This window comes from Myotis yumanensis, unplaced genomic scaffold, assembly GCF_028538775.1.
Source record: "Myotis yumanensis isolate MYYU_CA2020_CCGP unplaced genomic scaffold, mMyoYum1.0.hap1 SCAF_2, whole genome shotgun sequence".
Taxonomy (NCBI): Eukaryota; Metazoa; Chordata; class Mammalia; order Chiroptera; family Vespertilionidae; genus Myotis; species Myotis yumanensis.
Window position 1 is genome coordinate 176,050,497 of NW_027223753.1, and position 21,711 is coordinate 176,072,207.

Here is a 21,711-nt window from a genome sequence, read left to right on the forward strand (position 1 = left end):
AACACAACTAGGTAGATGTAATACAGGCCCACTGAATGTCATTTTGTTTTAAGAAATTCTAAGAAAAGCAAATTCCATAATATGCTCCATGAAATTACCCTACTGAATATTTTTAGCAATATTTCCTAGTCTGGAAAGTGAATTGGTAAGTGTAGCCACTGTACATTTTATTATCCCTTTAACATATTTTCAGAATAACAAAATCTTCCTAAAGCGATTTTGGAATATCTAAGTTAAAGAAGGACTATTTATGAAAATTAATATTTAAGTTGAAATTCATAACACAATATTCTTGCATTATTGAAACAAACGTTATATTAGCAAGAAAATAGTTTACCAGTGAACAAAGGTAAAGTTTTAATTCTTGACTAGTCCCTATTAGCCCAATTCAAGAAGTCGTATATTCATGAAATGGGAAAGGGGTGGGAGGCTGCAAAATAAATCTACAAAAGAGAATTATATTGTCAACTGTATGGAACACTTTAGCAAAACCTTATTTAACCATTTCCATAAAGTTTAAAATGTATATGTACACAATCATTAAATATGCTTAGGGCTGGGTAATAGTTCTTAAACCAATAATAATTTCCAAATGTTTTTTAAAACAATATTACTTTAGATCAAAACAAGTAACAAACAATGGATCTACATGATAAATTCTGGATGGAAATTAAATATTCAAGTGCAGTGAGTTAATACCCAATGTATATCTAATCAATCTTTCTTAGTATTTTAATTTATTGCTGCCATTAACCCATAAAATTTAGCATTTTAGACTTTGTTTCACTTACATTCTATAGCCATACCTGAAAATATACCTTATAATGAAACACTGGGTAGATTTCCCTTTACTATAGTAGTCTGCCACAACTCAGATAACACATACTAACCTAAAAATAATAGGATTCTTGTCTGAGATCCTTTATACCACAATCTAGTTTACTGAAAGGCAAGAGTAATTCTAAGCCACAGAATGAGGCTCTTCTCTTTATTTTTTAATTACTCCAACATTTTGATTTGCACAATTAAACGTGTTTGCAATATTTAAATACTGTCCAAACTTGTTTTTTATTGATATAGTTGAACTTTACAACAGTGACATGAAATATTATAAACAATTTTCAGATAGAGAAAAAAAACAAATTTAAATATATTAACTAGATTAAAGCATGCAAAAGATTAAATGAAAAACACATCAAATAATAATATGCTAATGATAGCTAATTTACCCACTTTATATTGTCATAAAAATATCATTAAACATCAATTTGAAATTTGGTGAATGGACTTGATTCCTAGATTTATGTATAAGATATGATACACACTTTGCATGTGTATGGTTAACTTTACTGGTGTGTTACAGTACATTAAGAGAAGTTTGGTATTGGTATATATTTACTACCCATAGTGCAGTAAATAATGGTTAGAAATGCATTCTCCTAATTTTCTCTATGAACTTAGAAAGCAGTAATGAATTCACAACAGGGTCACTAAGGGACCAAAATTTCTTACTATTCACAATTACTTTTCCCATGAAAAGCTTCAAATATAACTCTAATAAAAAAATAGAGTTTTCAAGGCAAACTTTTCAGCATAATTTGCAAAAGCAGATTTAAATAGAAGACTCAACAAGTATGCTAATACTCAAAAATACAATTAACTAGGAATTATCTTTTTAACCTTGATATTAAAATATGGTGGCCTCAGCAAGAGGCTGAAATGCCATTAGGAGTCCCACAAACACAGGGACAACCCAGACAAAGAGATGGAAAATATCTATTCACAAATTTTAACACGTTCAGATTTAAATTAAAGGGGTTGAGAGTGGTTCATGTAAATCCTTTTTTGTTTGCCATTATAACTCTGAGTGGGTATGAACTACAGAGATTTCAGAAAGTAATTCTGCAAAACTAGTGTGGCCATTACCAGGATGATCACACTGAATTTTAGGAAAGGAGTTGAATGGCTCCCACAAAGTACTACTGCTCTTTTAACAAGTAGATGAGTCCATTGTGGAGAGAGTCAAGATGCTCCTGTCGTTGGTATAGAAAGGATCCGATGCACTCCATAATCTAAATAACAATAAGAGAAAAGTTTTGCTCACCAGGACCTATGTTTTAATTGAGAAAAAAAAATGTATTCTAAAACTTAGGACCAAAATGCAATTTGAGTATTAAAATAATCATTGATTAATTTTTAAATGCTAAAAGGAAGTTCTTAATACTTGATGAGTTTAACAAACATAACATTTAGATTATACAAAACTTGGGGAAAATAATGCTCGAATCATCATCTATCTATATATATAAAAGCCTAAGCGACCAGTTGCTATGATGTGCACTGACCACCAGGAGGCAGATGCTCAACACAGGAGCTGCCCCCTGGTGGTCAGTGCATTTCCACAGCGGGAGCACTGCTCAGCTGACCGACAGGCGCCAGACGCCAGGCTCATGGCTGGCGAGCACAACTACAGTGGCACGAGCCTCTCCTGCCTTTGCGGCAGTAGTACCGGCAGCAGGCATGGCGGGGCCGGGATGAGTGGGAGAGGCATGGTGCCCAGTCTGGGCTCGCGCTCTTCCCCGCCCGCCTGCCGCTTCGCGCACTACTACATCCCCCAGGGGTCTCGGATTGTGAGAGGGTGCAGGCCAGGCTGAGGGACCCCACTGGTGCACAGATTTGTGCACCAGGACTCTAGTATAAAAATAATAGCCAAAATTTAGACATTCGTTAGCATTAAAATATTTTCTATAGGTAGTAGAGTATAAGACTCTCTTAAAATCTTAATTTAAAAAATAAGTATATTATTAAGAGTTATGCACTGAAAAGCAACTAGGCTGTATTTTGACATCACAGAAGCAAACAAACAAATATCACACTTACCAAAAACTTTGGAATGAAACAGCAGTATGTTCTTAATTTATTTCTTTTCAGCTATAAATTCTATTCTAAAGATTTTTAGCATAATTAGTTTGAATGATTTATTCAATAGGCATCAAAGACACCTCTAAGTCTAATGACACTAGGGTTTTCATTTAATTAAGAACAAATGATCCTCTACTGGTCTGGAAAAGTCAGCTACTGTCTTAATGATAAAGCCCATAAAGCAATCTTCTATATATATAAAAGCCTAATATGCAAAATGTCCCCTTGGGAGTTTGACCGACCAGTCGATTGCTCGCTATGACTGTGCTGCCCACCGGGGGCGGCATGAAACAAAGGAAGGCCCCGGCTGGCAGCTGGGGAAGGGAGGCCCTGGCCAGCAGCTGGCAGCTGCTAGGAACCCTACCCGTGCATGACTTTCATGCACTGGGCCTCTAGTTCATTATATAATACTTTATTTGCAGCTGTATTAACTCAAGATCAAAAATAGCCTGCCATGCTTAAAATAGCCTAACCTGCTTTAAGGATTACCAAGTCAAAGCTGGCTTTTCTTAAAAGACTAAAAGAATTTAACAATAAATACATTTTATGTAATTTTCTAGGGTTCCCACTTTCCTTAAACCAAGATGTTAGAGGAAGAAATTAACATTTAAAATGGCCCATATTCACTTTTATCACATATCTGCTGTTTTCTAAGACAGCGGTCACCAACTGGTGGTCCACAGACCACTGGTGGTCTGTGAGGTCCAAAAGGTTGGCGACCGCTGTTCTAAGAGAGACTGTATGTTCAAATTTAAATCAATTAAGTGAGTAGTCATAATGAAGTTTGGAACCTGGAAATTTTACAAAGTTGGCAAAGAGGAAAACAAACAATAAGCATACCAATGGTTTACAGATCTTACTAGTTTCCAGAAAACCTTAAACAGTATCTACCTTAGTTTAAGGAAAGGCTTGTTCACTACCCTATTTCTAGCACCTAAAACTGCGCCTTGTATATAGTAGGCACTCAGTATTTGTAAAATATATGAATGAAATAGAACTATGAACATTTCTTAGAGTAAGTATTCATGCAGGAAAAAAAGCATGCTCAGACATATGATATCAACACCCCAATTATCTGGAGCCAAGTTTCCAGTCCCAAACTGTCAATGTTTTTAATGTAAATTTTTCCTCTTTGCAACTATTGCTTACATAAAAATGTTATTAGATAAGGTTTCCTCCATTTATTTTTCTTTTCAAAGCACACATGTGCATTCATGTCAAGTATCATATTTGACAGAACATTAAATACTTGAATTACATATCAACTATTAACTCCTTTCTAATTAGAAAACAGTTTTGATGAAGTAACTGTTGATAAAACACATACAGAAAATCATTTATTGCTAAAGTACAGCTCTTTAGGGTAAAACATGACATAGCCTTTCATATAGCACCTTGATGCGACCTTTGAAAACAAGCTTGCAAAATGGCAAATTCCTTTGACAATCAATTAATAAAATGTAAGTAGAATTTTTATGCCTGGATAGTAAAAGGTTAATCAGCAGAGAAATCTGTCCTATAAAAGCAATAGTTATATTTCTGAAGTGATGCCCTCTTATGTTTAATATGTTAATGGAATAGGCCAAGGATTTCTATATCTGGTAACAGGTACCAGCCTTGCCCTTAAATTAGACATAAAATAGAAATGTAGACTAAAGGCTGCTCCAAAATCAAAACAGAAATGCCAAAAATATTTCACTAATACAATTACATGTAAAAAACAGGAATAAAACTCTATGTATCAAAATAACTTTCAAAGTTCAAATATGATCTTAATGGAATTGTGGCAATTTTCTATAGCCCTTTGAAAGTACCAACTGGTTTTGCATATTATATGATTTTTACCACTTGGAAAAAAAGTGAACATATCTCAAAACACTTTTTAGGTTATTAATTTAAAGAACAAAAAGGAGATAATAAAAGAAGCATCTGATAATTATAACCTTAGATGTTGGACAAAATTAGAAAGATATTTAAAGTCTGTCAAATAAGATATTAATTACTGTTAAAGATTTTATTAAAAAAAATAAGTTCCTACAAAAAAAAAAAAAGAATATGATACAATTCTAAGTGAAAAAAAGTATAGATGATAACAGCATCTTTAAGAGAACAGGCCAAAATAAATCTCATAATGCCTGGGACAGGCTCAGGAGGGATAATGCAGTAAAAAAAATGACCATGTAAAAATAATGGAGACATATTACCTATACAATTAATATCAAGAAAGTGGGAGCATATATAACGCAGAAAAATATTTTTGGTTCATTTAAAATCAATTCTAGTTTCTTGTAACAGTGAAGATGTATCCTGTCATTAATGAGAGCTTCCTGTTGAAAGTAGAAAATTTTAAAATTCTGTGACTTTCTACAGTATTCTTAAAAAAAAAATAGATATATCTATACATATATATTTATAGTTGATAGTATTATAGATATCTATAGTATTCTTTTATTTTAACTCCTGCCTTAGTTCTATGCAATGAAGCTGTCTTAGTAAGTAAAATAATATACATTAAGTCCTTTTGGAACTTCCTTTGGGAAACTTTTTGGCCTGGCACATGACAAAGCTGTTTTCTTATAATGCATTTTACAATACAGTTGTGTAAGTTATAACATGTAAGTCCCAATAAATTTAACTGCTCATAATAATTCTATTATGTGGAATAAAATTATTACAAAATAATATCACAGCATTATGAGAATATTTTTGATTATATGTTATGATAAATAAGTGGGACTGAAACGACAGACATGATATTAACATAAAAAAGCTATTTACAAATGCAACTGTACCATAACGACATGGCTACAATTAAAGGCAAAGTGGGAACTACCAAGTTCACCAGTAAAAGTTACCTGAATTTTATCATACATGAATATCATACTCATATTTTTAAAACATAAAGCTAACCAAATACTAAAAATTCCTTTATCAACAGATAAGAGTTGTGCCTCCTCCACCCTTCATTCGCTAAACTTGTTGTACTTTCTTGAAAAAAAAAAAATGAGTTTATTGATTTCAGAGAAAGGAAGGGAAAAGGGGAGATAGGAACATCAATGATGAAAGAGAATCATTGATCCACTGCCTCCTGCACGCCCCACACTAGGGCTCGAGTCCGAAACCCAGGCATGTGTCCTGACTGGGAATGGAACCAGTGACCTCCTGGTTCATGGGTTGATGCTCAACCACTGAGCCACACCAGCTTGGTTTTTTTTCCCCTTCTCACTATACTTTCCAACCTTTTCCAAGCCATGGCACATACAGAAAGTGAAACTATTCACATGGTGCACTATGGACAATGGAAATCACCATCTAAACCTGCTCATCTGTAACCCTTCATGCACACCAGTGCATTGCTGCTTTAATTTTAAGAATATGATATCATCTACCTAAAGAACACCAAAGTGTGAAAAGTTATTGCTATTCCTTAATATCCCCTAAATAATAATATCCCCTAAATGATATGTCTCTTGGGGAAATGTATGAAGAAATGAATTTCACTTTTAAATAAATTTAAGTAGAATTTACCAAAAAACTGCATTGTTTGTTGTGACCCACAAAAGGAAGCACTGATAAATCTTTTAAGAAATAGATTTGGGCCTGGCTGGCATTGTTCAGTGATGGAGCATCAACCCATGAATCAGGTGGTCACAATTTGATTCCCTTCAGGGCATATGCCTAGGTTGTGGGTTTAATCCTTACTGGGGGGCATGCAGGAGGCAGCCAATCAATGATTCTCTCTCATTATTGATGTTTCTATCTCTCCCTCTCCCTTTCTCTCTGAAATCAATAAAAAATATATTATAAAAAAGAAATAGATTTTAGAGGAGACAAAAATGCCAAGATTCTAATAAACCATAATTTAAAGAGCCTGTTCTAGCTTATCAACTTTTAATTAGACCATAAATACCAAGTAAAAACTTAAAAATCACATCTGATTATAAACCTTATTACAGAGATAAAAAGGAGTAGGAAAACAGCAATACAGTCTTGTGTGTTTATAAATACCTCAAAGTCTCAGATGACTGACTAGAAAATATAGACCAAGAATAAGAAAAGCAAAATCTTTTGATTTTACTCTATGTCGATTATTTTTTAAATACAAAATCCAACCAAACAAAAATATGTAAGAAACAAAACAGCAGCATAGTAAAAAGTTATAAAAACCAAATATGAATACCATATACACACTCCTATTTACCACATTTAGAAAGATTAAGAAGCAAAATTTTTTGTTCATTAGATGAAAAGTTTCTTCAAAGGTGCTTTCTCTTCCTTTGTTAGTGAAAGAACCCCTTACCCAAAGCCATAAAGTGAAATCTACCATCGAAGAGTGCTAATAAATAGCACACTTCCTGCTTCAGTTGGTAAAACCAGCTGCTGATTTATTAGGTATCTAGGAATGCATGTTCATCTGTTCCAGTTTATAGGACACTCATCTGCAGCAAAGGCTACTTAGAGAAATTTCACACCTGCTGACATGGGTCGGGCTACATCTTCCTATCACTCGTTCCAGCATTCTTCCAACAGATGCGCACGCTGTTTCTCCTTCTGAGAAACAGCACATGGAGTCCAAGCACTTGATACTTGAATTTGTTTCAGTAAGCTGGAGAAGTTGCAGCAGAAAAAAATTAGTTATTTTTTCAAAAAGCATTAAAAATTACAAGCACTTTAAAACTAAAAGTAATGTATATAAACATATTTTCTACAATATGAAAATGTATGGTATGAAAGGCTTAATTTAAGAGTAATCATACAAAATATTTAAATTTGAGGGTAAGTAAAATAATTACACAAAACAATGAACATTATTTAAATCTGCAAAGATTTTGGATTTTAATGTCAATATTTTATTATGGTCAAAATTACATCAACTACTCAGAAGCATAATGAATTGTAATTCTTGAGTTTTTGTTTAGGTGAAATGCTCCTGTAATTTCAACTAAAATGTCTAGCAATCAAGAAAAATGGAGTGTGAACTATTTTGAAGACTGGGAAATAACAACCAGGCAGGATCTAATCCCAACCTTCAACAACTACAATAATTGTAACAACAAAAATAGTAGCCAATACTTAATGTAGTATTACTACATGCCAGGTTCTAAGCACTTACATATATTCACTTCATAATTGTCCTTGAAAAAAGTATATAATTTACCTTAAATTGCTGAGCAACTCTTAAGTGCCAACCATGCCCTGAATCAGCTCAAATTTTTTAAAAAGTTAACTGACGGTATATGTATTAAAATCAATTAAACAAGTGACTAACTAGTACATTAAGACTTAAAATAAATTAATTCTTGAAAGTATGCAAGACTTATATTGATTCAGGCATAAATAAACCCAACAAGATAACTTGACGCCATACTACTAATAATTTTAATCCTGTTAAATGAGGAAAAAATGGTATGACACATAGTTCAATGAATCCCAAACCTGGTTTTGATAGTCAAGAGTACTGCTAAATTTCTCAAGGTTTGTCATTTTAAATAAACTTATTTTCATTCACTTTACTTTACATATATAACATATTGCATAACAAATCTTTCAAAACTATAAAGGAAGGACAACAAGAAAAATAGACTCATTTGAGGGTTGTAATTCACAAAGGTTGGGAATCACCAAGTGTTGAGAGCAGGCATGACAATGGGGGACATTTGTGGAGACACTCACAATGGACAGAAGAGATGGACAGGGTGGAATGCAAATAACCTGGCATTGTGAATGAACCTAATCAACTGGTGAAGTCCTGCAAAATCCCTGCACAGAGTAATTCTACCTAATACCAAGCAGTGCAAGTCAACATAGTTCCTGATTGGGAATTGCCCGATTGCACCAATGTCCTAGGATCTGGTAAGCACTGAGAAATAGCCAAATTTTCCTTTCTCCTTTACAATACCCTTGGTTTACGCTGTTCACAGTATTGTTTCTTAAAATGTGATTTGTTGCCGTGGCCGGCTTGGCTCAGTGGATAGAGCGTCAGTCTGCGAACTGAAGGGTCCCGGGTTCGATTCCAGCCAAGGGCACATGCCTGGGTTGCAGGCTCAATCCCCAGTAGGGGGCGTGCAGGAGGCAGCCGATCAATGATTCTCTCTCACCATTGATGTTTCTATCTCTCTCTCCCCCCTTCCTCTCTGAAATCAATAAAGAAATATATTTTTTAAAAAAATGTGAGATGTTTACAATTTCACAAAAAAAGTTCTGTGGCCAATTTAGTTTAGGAAACACCATTCAACAAAAGTCTGAGTAAAGGATTGTCTGATTCAGTGTGCATGGTCAGTCTCCAAGGGGGGAGTGAGACGCAGAGCAATTCTGAAACTCGTTTTTGTTGTTGTTTTTCTAATAACAGCGCCCAATCCTCAAGGGAACATTAATCAACACCAGGAGGAATGATAATATTCAGAGGAATAGTTTAGGAAATGCTGGTTTAGGTAACAAGATTTCATCAGTTTCCTCCTTGGGTCCCTGGACTCCAGTTCCACCATCTCAGAATCGCCCTCTGTAGAAAGCAGGAGTCCATAGCTCCCACATAATGCTCAAAGGAGAAAGTACAACACCTTCTGGAGACCCCGAAGGCCCTATATAAACTGACCTGAGGCTGCCTTTCCTGCTTAACTTACCAATGTTCCTGTTGTCTCCACACTGCCAACCAGGCAGTGTTCCTTGCCGGGGGTTACATGTCAGGCCTGCCACCAATCAGGGTCAGAATGCTGACCCCTACACCAAGTTCAGTTTAAATACCATCATCTCCATGAAATCCCCCTCACCTCTCCAACTATCAGGTCATCTCTTTCTGGATTCTATTCCACTGCCTGTTGACATCACTTAAATGACACAAACACTTAAATTCAACTTATATTTATTAAGCAAGGAACTATGCTTAATAAAAGATAATAAATAAGGAACAAGTAATGGAATGCTTATTCCGTGTGTGCCACCTCCTATGTGGATTATCTCATTTAAGAATTATAACCGCCTTTTGGGATAGGCACCATATTCATAAGCATTTTATAGATGAGGAAACAGAGGTTAAGAATTTGTTCAAGGTCACCCAGCTAGAGCTTGAGTCTTGGTTTCTTTGATTCCAGAGCCCAAACTTCTTTACCATGACATTATACTGCCTTGTTATAATTATGGTATGAGGCAGACCATAAATATCAAAAAAGAGAAGGGAAAGCTCACACCCAGCTGTTGTTGGTACTGGTGGGAGGGCATGAAAGATATGGTGAAAAAGATGGCATCTGAAATACACCATGATGACTGAATGGGATTTCAATAGCTGCAGATGGCGGAGTGAAGACAATGAGTAGTAATTGTGTGTGGGCAGAAAAATATGATGTGTATTTAGTACGTTTAGCCTAAGCATAGAGAGAGTAGTTGTTACCCCTGCCCTCAATGCATGATCCATAAATCAGTATTATCCAAAAATAATTGCTGACTCATGAGGATATAAGTGTTTCTAGACTCTGAGAATAAAACATTAGAAAATTTTAAGGTACTTGACACAATACTTTTATAACTGTTGAATCTAAAAACAATTTAAAAATTGGGGCTTATTTTATATATCTTCTAAATTTCATTTCCTAGTAATTAATTTTTATTGTATTTTATAAAAGTATTGGTCTGTGATGGACTGGAAATTAAAAACAACAAAACAAGCAAACAACTAACTTGTCGTGCACCACATTTACCTGGGAAGCACTGAACTAGGCCAGAAACTAGAGAGATCAAAGAGTTTAACAACTGTGCTTTGCCTGTAGAGCTGGAGCTCAATCAACTGTTGGGAACTCACTGAAGATGACATCTGTAAAGTCAGCAGCTAGATGGACAGAACACTAATTAGGTAATGATCTTGCTTTGCATTCATCACCTTTCACTTTAAAATCTAAGGGCAGGTATTAATACATGGGCAACCCAACAGAGTAAACATCTTGAAATGTCAAAAATAATATAAAGAAATGACTTCCTCGGATCACCGTTTGAACTAAGAAAAATGTTTCTTTTTTTTCCTAAAAAGAAAAAAACCCCCAGCTGCTTTGAAAATGCTGAATGCTATTTAATTGTGTTTTTGTATAGATCTATAAAATAACACCACGCTGTTGTCCAGCAAACTTCCAAGCTCTATCACTTTCCCATACAGATCTTTGATCTCATATTCAGGAACTGCGAGCCCAGCCAGAGTACATGTTGCCACAGTTGCCAGTATAACTGGTGGTGGAAATGGGGTATATCATTTAGAGAGGAAATCAGTACTATTTTTTTTTCACTAATTGTAAATATTAAAAACGAAAAGTATAGTAATGGAAGTGAGATCCTACCTGGTGGCACAAAGAAGTAACTTTTAGTTTATGAGGAATTTTGATTAATTTGTAAGACACACTCCACCACTTTCTTCCTGGGAACCACCATGTCATGTAGAGCTTGAAAGGCTCCCAAGCAAAACAACTACGGAGATTCAACATGACTATGTATGGCTAATACCAATTTTCATGTTTATAGAACTTGCCTTTTGAAATAAATTTTGGCTCACGGCTCTATTTCCGTTATTTTTATATCAGTAATGGTAAACACTTAGAAGTTTCTCCTATTAGAAGCTTCTACAAAATATCTTCCCTAAATCTCCTAAGTATTAACAAATTTTCATACATTTCTAAATATTTTAATCACTTTATTACATATTACCTATCAAATCAAGTAATGTTTTTAGGTTTAGATAATAATTATCAAGCTATTAGCTGTATTTGTTCTTTTGTCCTTAAAATTGTTTTATATACTTGATATTCAAAATGAGCGCCTTGCACAGCCTTAAAGGAGATATTTGGAAAGGAGCCTTACACTATAATTATGAAAGGAGAAAAGTTTGTGTTTAAGAAAATGTTTTTCCTTTAAAGATAAAATCAAGTCATAAAATATTACTGATTCCAAATTTGGTTAAGAATAATAACATCCCTAAAACAAGTAATAGCTTCATCTCATTATTAAGAATTGCAACAGGCAGCCATTTGATGCCGGCAGTTAGATAACTGCTCTGTCTTACTCAAGGCATATTTCTCCAAAACATGCCTCAAGCTTACAGTCACTCCTCTAAACTTCCTTCTTTCCTTCTCTCCAAGTAAAATAAACAACTTGGAAAGATAGTTATAAATTTAGGTAGAATACCTCCACACTGTCTTTGAGGGATCTTCTGAGAGGAGGAGATTTCTGTATGTGTTGCCTAAATCTAACTATGAAAATATGCATATAGTAATTATATTTTAAGGTAAGCTTATTTAAATAATTTTGTTTATTCCTAGTTTCAAAAAGATGGACTCCTTTATTTTAATAATGTGGTCACATAAATAACAATATATAACAAGGAATTTGTAGTTTCGGTGAAGAAAAGTATCAGTATCTATGAAAAAGATAAGATCCTCACTTTTGATGGAGGGGGTAAAGCAGAATAGCACTAATTAATGCACCAAGTCATGGCAGAGCTGGTATTAAGAATTCAGTTTTCTAAGTATCAATCATTTTACAGCATGTCACAGGGAAAGTGTTTGGTAGAAATAATGTCAATCAATACTAATTATTTTCCTTCATTTTAACCTCCAGATGAAAAAGCTGTTCAGTAAGTCAGCACATATTTGAAAATAATACTAGTTTTATAAAGTGTCAGCCATATTTATCAGGCATGCATCCAGTTCCTGCCACAGGTGGCAGCCTTATTAATAGTAATTAGTCTTTTAGCCATTAAGGGTTTTTCTCTCACTGCTTTGTAAAATGAGTCAGTATCTGTACCTTTGTCACAAGAGAGAAAAGTGACTTGCAGTTACTTGAAATTGTTTAAAATGTATTCTCTTGCCCTAACCGGTTTGGCTCAATGGATAGAGCGTCGGCCTGCGGACTCAAGGGTCCCGGGTTCGGTTCTGGAAAAGGGCATGTACCTTGGTTGGGGGCACATCCCCAGTAGGGAGTGTGCAGGAGGCAGCTGATCGATGTTTCTCTCTCATCGATGTTTCTAACTCTCTATCCCTTTCCCTTCCTCTCTGAAAAAATCAATAAAATATATTTTAAAAAAGTTAAAAAAAATAAAATGTATTCTCTTTTTGGTAGTGGCAGTTTTCGGGTCTAAGGCGTAAGCACCTGGTTCCAGAATGAGAAAGGTCAGTAGCCACAGCATCCTATTGCTATCCGTGTGGTTGTTAGATACAGCCTGAAAGAGGGCATTCACAGCAGTGATGCAGAGACAAGAAAATGACAAAGCAGTAGAGGCTTAAGAGGAGATGACTAGAAGACCCTAGCCCACTGCAACATTCAGGGCGCAGCATAGCCTTCTGTCTGATTTTGCAAGGCCAACCAAATTTTGAGTGCAGAAAAAAATGCAATTGCAAGACAGAAAAAAATAAGAGGATATTATATAACATTTATTTTTAAAAGTAATTTTTATCTAAAAAACATATGCCAAAGGCAAAATGCATGAGAAGAAAAATATTCAGGTTATATTTCATCAACCAATTAAAATTCTGTGATAAGTAGAGAAAAACTGCAGATCAGGGTTATACCCCCAGCAATTTTACTAAAATCATATTCATAGTTTGAGGATTCTTCTGGCTTCTTGTTTATAGGAAGAGAGACCAAATGTCAAGAGAATCATGAGAAAATTCACTTTGTAAAAGTAACATAGTTTAAAAAAAAAAAGTAAGCAGGCCCCTGTTATTTAATAGCAACATTCTAAGAACCCAATTCTCAACTGTATTGTACATTTTAATGGGCATATAAAAGTTAAGGTGCACCAGACCCATGTCTTTTAAAATAGCCACTCAAACTTGCATTCGAAACAAAATAAAAATTCAGAATTCTTTTAAATTTCTTTTCAATTAATAATAATAACCAAGAGTTAATTAATTATCTTCAACATTTTCCATTTAGGGCAATTCACTAAAGGAATCTAATTTTAAAAAGTTGTCTTCCAGAATAATTTAGATTTTTCATATTATTATACCTGTTCCATGGTTTGATTTACAATCTACAAATAGTAGGGTTTTTTAAAGTTTCACCACTTATAAGGATTTACCCCAGATGAGACGACAACAACACCTTCTTTCTTGACCAGTAATTACAGTAAGGCCTCATTTAAGAGTCATTGATAGGGTTGTGGGACTTGAAGTGAAATGACATATGATGATACCAATTTTGTCATAGGATAATTGATATAAACAAGAGTTAAGTTCCTAGAGCATCTCATTAATGTTACAATGAAAATCCATTAAATGAAATGATGTTATTCAAGGACATGCTGTACAATATACAAAATGGTAAGTAGATCAAGTAAAAATACATTAGTGGTAAGAATTTTTATCCTCCATAATTACTACCACTTAGAATATTTTGCACATCCCAATAAGGTTGTCAGGGTTTATTTCTCAAGAGGGTTTATTAATCAAGCCCTCATAAATTCACACTTTTTTATTACAAAGATATAACTATTAAAGTTTATGAAAAGAACTGAGAGTTTGGTGACTATCAGTCAACAGAAAACTATTCAGCACCAATCCTAAAACTCATTCATATGATCATTCAATTCAAGAGGTAGACTTAGATAAGCAATTCAGTGTCTAACTACATTAAGATGTGTAAAATGATACACAACTACAACTTCAAGTGGGAAAGTGATTTCAGAAATAATAGAAATAGCATGACATATTTTCAAAAGAAGTGACAAGGAATAACTTCTTGAATATAAGACAACAGGTTGTGAAAAATACCTTACTAGGTTAGAATTTGAGATGAAGTATGATTCAACAGTGTAACTCTAAAGGAAGATTAATAAAGTATACAGAATGGACATATAAAAAAAGTAACGATCAGAAAAAAGGAAACAAGTAAACAAAAACAACAATGTGAGAAACAATGAGGAATTAGTAAAGTGAAACTAAAATTTCAGGCCAGTTCTCCCATAGCATGCCCCAAACATGAGAACTTAGCGGATACGTCCCCAGGAAGATCCAGCGCAGTACTACCTAGTGCACGTAAGAACTGTCCTGCTGGCTGCAAGCCTCAGCTAGCAGGTGCCTACTGTCCTCCCCTCTGTGCTTGCTTTCAGCAAATTCATATGCTGAGCTGACTGAACCCTTATCTTCTTCCATCTGGAAGGACAGAAAAGCAACAAGTCTCATATTACAGACAATACTCTTCACTGTATACAGGTTCAGAATCAAAACAGTAAGTTGAGGTCCACAATCTGTGAGGCACAAATGAATGTTCACACACCACTACATTCATTTACTATCACAAAAGAGAGCTAGCAGCAGCTTCTTACGGGGCGTACAACAAAGCACACAAAATAAAGCCATGATTTTCCAGTGCACAAAGGACAAATTAAAACCAGGTTTCCTTCGATAAAATTAAATTTCTTCTAGTAAGCAAATTCCCTGTCACCAAGATTTAGGGTTCTCATTGCAAAGATAGGTCCCATTTTGCACCTCTCATGCTCCCTTCTCAGAAGACCTATTTACAAATAGCCAAGCTAATTGGAAACTTTCTACAATTATAAAAGTCTTCACTGAATAAAACACAGAATTTTCCTCATTTCTATGTATTTTCTTTCTTAGAACTGACTAATAATTATTTCAATGAAAAATACATATGTAAAAAATAAAATAGAATTTTTTGGTTTCAAGGGTACAATTAAGTTTATGTTAAAGATAGCTTTTCACAATAGCTTTGCCTATAATGCCGGGGAGAAGAAAATACTCAAAATGAGTTTTCTTTTATTCAAAAGAAAATTGCTAATAGTTTTGTGTTAATGGTTCTTAGGGTACTGACCTGATTAAATATTTGAAATCTCTTAAAGGTATTTGATATCTGTATAATTTTCCTCTCTGTAAACAATCAAGCTACCATGGGTCACACCCAGGAATATAGTTCAATGCAATTCAAAACCAAGATGTATTCAAAAGTCGTAGGATGCATCAGGAGATGTATGTGGGCACATGTTCTTCATGCAGCTGTGAGCAAACGCCCACCCAGCAGTCACTTGCTGCTCATTTAAGCAATTGTTATTTCTCCCTGGCCTTTGATTGGGCACAGCATTTCTTATTTTTTCCTTTGATACTGATAGTGCAGAAATAAATCACAGTATGTAAAATGACCACCTGATGGGTGAGGACCCTGGACGCTCAGAGAGGTGAACTACTTTGGTTAGGACATATAGGAAGCAGTGCTGAGGGCAGGATTAGTATTTGATAGTCCACTATCTCCCCTTTCTTAGTCCACCTGATTGGAGAGTGGCTTGCAGCAAAGGCTACCTGATCAATATAGCCTGCTATCACTGTGTTCTTGCACAGATGAATGTCAAACTTACTATTTTGTTACATGATTATGGAGCCTGAAATCTCTAGTTTATGATCTTTTTACCTCACCTTTTTGTGTGGCTTGATTTAAGTCAACTGAATATGTAAAATATGATTTCATAAAAATATTATGATTATTCTCAATGCAAAAGTTATCTTTACTTGACAAAAGAGTGTTCTTTAAATAATGAGCTCTCCTACTGCCTATGAGCTCTCCTACTGCCTTAGAGTTAATTAGATGTTCAAATATATGATGAATACCCACTGTTTTCAGAAAAGCACATACAGATAAAATGTGATATACATATTTGGCTCAACCAAAGGTGAAGACAAATCTTCAAGATTGTTTTAGTTGTTCTTTTTTAACATAAAATTTAGTTGACTACCACTTACACTCATTTGTATATATTCATCTATAATTTTTATAACTCTGTAATTCTAAGTAGAATATTTCAAAAATCTTGAAGCTAATAATAAATTCAAAAGATTTGGTAAAGCTTTAGAACAGCTCAAAATTACAAACTCACAGAGTTCCATAAGAGGTTAAGTGGTGCTTTGTCAAAAATATTTATTTGATCAAGTGAATGTAGAGATTAGAAACCTTGAGAATAAAAAAGACTTTAAAAATATAGGGTATTCAAAAAAATGTATACATACTTTAACAGCTGATAGCTCAATATTGAAAATGAAATGTATTTTAATAAACACTGCCTTTATAATCATTCAAAGTGTGTGCATGCATTTTTTGGGACACCCGATATATATACTATATATGATTAAGAATCCACAAAATACTGATAGAATGAGAAACTGAAGAGTGCCAAAATTAAACAAATATTTTAGTTATATTACTTTTTCTCTTCAAACCAGACTGGAATTAAAGTTAACACTATATGATTTTGGTATCTTAATACCAACAGTTCTAGGATTTAAGCTTTTATTTTCTTCCATCAAAAGACTTCTCTAGATTACTGGGTGGTTGTGTTTTTTTTGTGTGTGTGTGTGGTAACTTACAGAATGGGCCTGTCTGTAGAGATAAAGGTATATATAAGAGATATAAAATATATGTTCAATTTACAGATGCACTAAACAGAAGCAAGGATATGAAATGCTTCAGCAGCCATTACAATGTACAAAGACAAATATGCACATGAATTTACAACACGATTAAGGCAAGATAAAAAATGAGCAACTCTCACTTTCAAGTAACAGAAACTTAAAACTTTAAATTTTGATGAATTTTGTTAGCTTAAATTTCTCAACATGCAGGAGCATTCTTAAATATGAATATGACAAGCAGAAGCATTAGAATTGTGCTACAAAAAATAGTGTAAAATATATAACAAGGTACAGATCTCTGTCCTGTTATGCTGAATTTTCTTCTCAATGAAAAAATGGATTTTTTAGTTTTTAACATACATATTAATAAAGGTCAAATTAGAGACAGAGCTGTGCTAACAAAAAATGGCCCACTCTTAATTCATGCCTCTGCCCATCTTTTAAATAGTGTTTAATTGACCTTTAGCATGCAGAAGTTATCAAGGTTCTACTCCTACTCTACCTAAGTTTGCTCAGCTGATTCCTTGCCCTTGACAATGGCTGCAGTGCGATGAACTCGTCACTTAAAGCAACTGTGTTGGAGTACATCTATAAGTGGACAGAAAAGGGATGGGACATACAAAGAGTCAGTAAGCTGTATTCATCACCTGAGAGACAGACACAGGACAAGCTATATAAAGACACATCTGTCCCTCTAAGAGAAGGAAATATCATACATCGCATATATACATGACTGAAATTTGTAGGGTTACTCGCTTTCTTCATGCTTAACACCACACTGTTATTCTAGAGTAAAACAAAGTGCAAAATAAATGCTGACAACTTTTCTTTTGACATGATTTTTCTTGATATTTCTGGTAAACAATAAAGTGGCTGACAACTTTCTAATTATTCCTCATCATGTGAACTCAGAGGTCAAAGTATAAGGCTGAAATAATAAAGATTACTGCTTACAGCAAAGGAATAATGTTACACATGAGATCTGAATGGCCATATACTGTTGAAGGAAAAAAACAAAACACAAAAGATTCCTGAGTGAAGCAGAGATTTCCTCTTTGGATTAGAAAACACAGAACACTGTCAAGTCATTTGAAAGTAAATTTAGTGGAACAAAAAGGGAGATTATGGCAGCTTTCACACACAGATAGAATGAGTGACTTATTACACATTCCATTCTTAATCAATTTTAACTTATGGTTAAAGAACCACAATATAAATAAAGCACTTTTAACCTTTTTTTGTCTAAGGATCCTCAAGGTACAAAATATTTCTATGTAATCCTTTAGAAAGAGGCTATCAAAAAGGTAACAAGAACTAATATTATCACCTTTATTATTAAGAAGTCTATGAAAATACATCGTAATTTGCAAATGCACTGCCTATTATAGAATTTCTAAAGGTAAATGTAAATAAATCTAATTATTTACTTTTATAAAGAACAAAGTTTTGCCTGGCCGGGGTGGCTCAGTGGTTGAGTGTCGACCCATGAACCAAGAGGTCACCGGTTGATTCCCGCTCAGGGCACATGCCTGGGTTGCAGGCTCTATTGTGCAAGAGGCAGTAGATCAATGATTCTCTCTCATCAGTGATGTTTCTATCTCTCTCTCTCTCTCTCTCTCTCTCAAATCAAGAAAAACATGAAAAAAATAAGAATAGTTTTTAAAGTGATGTCATTAATATATTTTGGTGAAACATAACTTTCTATAGACCAAAGGGGAAGACCAATGTGTAATCTTCATAAAGGTCTATAAAAAGTATAATAGGCAATTATTAAAAATATTCTTCTGTTACTGTAAATATTTATCTCTTAAGATTAAAAAAAGGTAGGTAAACTTTTCTGATATATATTTAAGTAATGGACTACAGAGTAGAAAAGTTTTTCCATACTGATATAAATATATGGATATGTAATCAGATTATGACAATTATTTAACCTTATTTGGAGATCAATTATCACAGAGCAACATCCTCATCATTCTTGTAATTATGTTTTTTTAAAAACTGATTTCAGAGAGCTAGAAGACAGGGAGGGGAAGAGAGGGAGGGAGAAAAGAAGGTAGGAAGGGAGAGAGTGAGATATATATTAATTTGTTGTTCCATTTATTTATGTATTGTTGGTTGTTTCTTGTATGTGCCCTGACTGATAGAAGGCTAATTATGTTTTTACTGAGGACTTACTACATACAGGCCCAGGGTTACATGCTTTATATTCATCATCTCTAAGAATCATGTATGACAGTAGTTATTATTCTGATTTTACAGAGGAGGAAATTGAGGCTTAGGAAAATGACTTGATTAAAGGCACACATAAAAGGTTAAAACAGCATCTGAATTAAGTTTGCCAGGCTTCGGAGGCCTATGCTGCTTCAATGGTGTTAAAATGTATATTGGTTAGAATTGAGTTACCAAAGCAAATAAAGGCTAAAGAAATGTTGATATGATCACTGAAATTAAAACCAATGCTGCCCTGGCCGGTAGCTCAGTGGTTAGAGCGCCGGCCGAAGCACCAAAGAGTCACGGATTTGATTCCTGGTCAAAGGCATGTACCACTGTTGTAGGTTGGATCCCAGGCCCTGGTTGGAGCACGTGTGGGAGGCAACCAATTGATGTGTCTCTCCCACATCGATGTTTTTTCTCTATTCCTCTCTCTTTCCCCTCCCTCCCACTCTCTCCAAAATGGAAAAAATATCCTCAGGTGAGCATTCACAAAAAAGCACCACAAAACAAAACAAACAAAAACCCCAATGCACCACTTAGGAAGCCTAACTCAATCCTTACTTAGGGAATACATTCTATTTATAGAATATGTAACTAAATTCCCAAATTTAGATTTAAAAAATCCCAGTGTTTATTGCAGCATAAAAGCTAATTAGAATGTATTCTTGAGCCTATGGGTTCAATGCTATGGTATAGTAATAAGACAAATTAATCAGATAGAATTCTGGCTCATGTACAAGTCAAATATACAAACAAGGCACAGGCAACTAAATAGCTTCTATTTCTTAAGCATCTACTATGTCTCAGGAGTCATACAATTAACAGAAATAACTTTAAAAAGATCAGACTTAATATTTACACTGTAAAATGCTTAATACAGAAATTAATAATTTATTTTCTGATATAAGCAAATTATAATGATAGCTATTCATTGTTAATGACCCCTAAATAAAAGATTTTGTATATAAAAATGGTTACCTGTGCCTTTTCAGTATTTGTAGGATGGAAATGTCTGTCAAATACTTTCTTCACAATATCAAGAAACAGACATATAACCACCATGAGGATTATAGCAAACCAAACAGAACCACTTGATAGGAGCTGAAAAAATACAAAGTACATATTCTGGGAGTCTGAAAATGGCCTGCAAAGAAAGGAAGTGGGATTAATAAAAGTAGAAACTGATAAGGGTTTCTTAAATAAAGTCATGTGGTTTTACATGTGCGTTTACAAACCCACTATATTTGCAGGTTTACAATTTAATTTGGAATACAAGTTTGGGATAATGTTCAAAATTTAGAACCAGTAATTAATTAAATCTATACTAACAAAAGGGTAATATGCTAATTAGACCAGATAGACCGGACGTCTTCCGGACAAAGCCACGGTGGTGGGGGCCGAGGCAGAGGTGTTTAGGGGTGATCATGCAGGCAGGGGAGCAGTTAGGGGCAATCAGCAGCAGGGGAGCAATTAGGGGCGATCAGGCCGGCAGGGGAGCAGTTAGGGGTGATCAGGCCGGCAGGCAGAGGCGGTTAGGGGCAATCAGGCCGGCAGGCAGGGGAGCAGTTAGGGGCAGATCAGGCCAGCAGGGGAGTGGTTAGGGGTGATCAGGCCGGCAGGCAGAGGCAGTTAGGGGCGATCAGACAGGCAGGCAGAGGCAGTTAGGGGCAATCAAGCTGACAGGGGAGCAATTAGGGGCGATCAAGCCAGCAGGCAGGGGAGCAGTTAGGGGCGATCAGGCTGGCAGTGAAGCAGTTAGGGGTGATCAGGCAGACAAGGGAGCAGTTAGGGGCAATCAGGCCGGCAGGGGAACAGTGAGGGGCGATCAGGCTGGCAGGGGAGCAGTTAGAGGTGATCAGGCCAGCAGGGGAGCAGTTAGGGGTGACCAGGCCAGCAGGGGAACAATTAGGGGCAATCAGGCCGGCAGGGGAGCAGTTAGGGGTGATCAGGCAGGCAGGCAGTTAGTATGGAAAATAATCCTATATAATAGTATGGAAAATACTATGTCCAACTGCCGGTTGAGGCCTGATCCCGCAGGGATCGGATATCCCCAAAGGGTTCCCGGATTGGAGAGGGTGCAGGCCGGGCTGAGGGACCCCCGGCATGCACAAATTTCATTCACTGGGCCTCTAGTAACTAATAAAATAAGACACACTTTAATTATTAAAAATAAAATTCAATT

At 35.2% G+C, this 21,711-nt stretch overlaps 1 protein-coding gene across 4 annotated transcripts in view; it reads right to left on the reverse strand.

Moving 5' to 3' along the window:
* Positions 1-1,049: 1,049 nt before the first annotated feature.
* Positions 1,050-21,711, reverse strand: part of ATP11B (ATPase phospholipid transporting 11B (putative)) — a 117,865-nt gene continuing 97,203 nt past the window's right edge. The window contains exons 28-31 of one of the 4 annotated variants that reach the window (XM_070406736.1): positions 20,508-20,673; positions 17,815-17,900; positions 7,395-7,528; positions 1,985-2,072 (exon numbers count right to left, since the gene is read on the reverse strand). In XM_070406736.1, the coding sequence (XP_070262837.1) occupies positions 7,426-7,528; positions 17,815-17,900; positions 20,508-20,673 (355 nt within the window). In that variant the 3' untranslated portion in view covers positions 1,985-2,072; positions 7,395-7,425. Of the gene's footprint in view, positions 2,073-7,394; positions 7,529-14,921; positions 15,048-17,814; positions 17,901-20,507; positions 20,674-21,711 lie in introns of those variants that run through there. The other 3 variants (XM_070406737.1, XM_070406735.1, XM_070406738.1) reach the window with 3 other exon arrangements.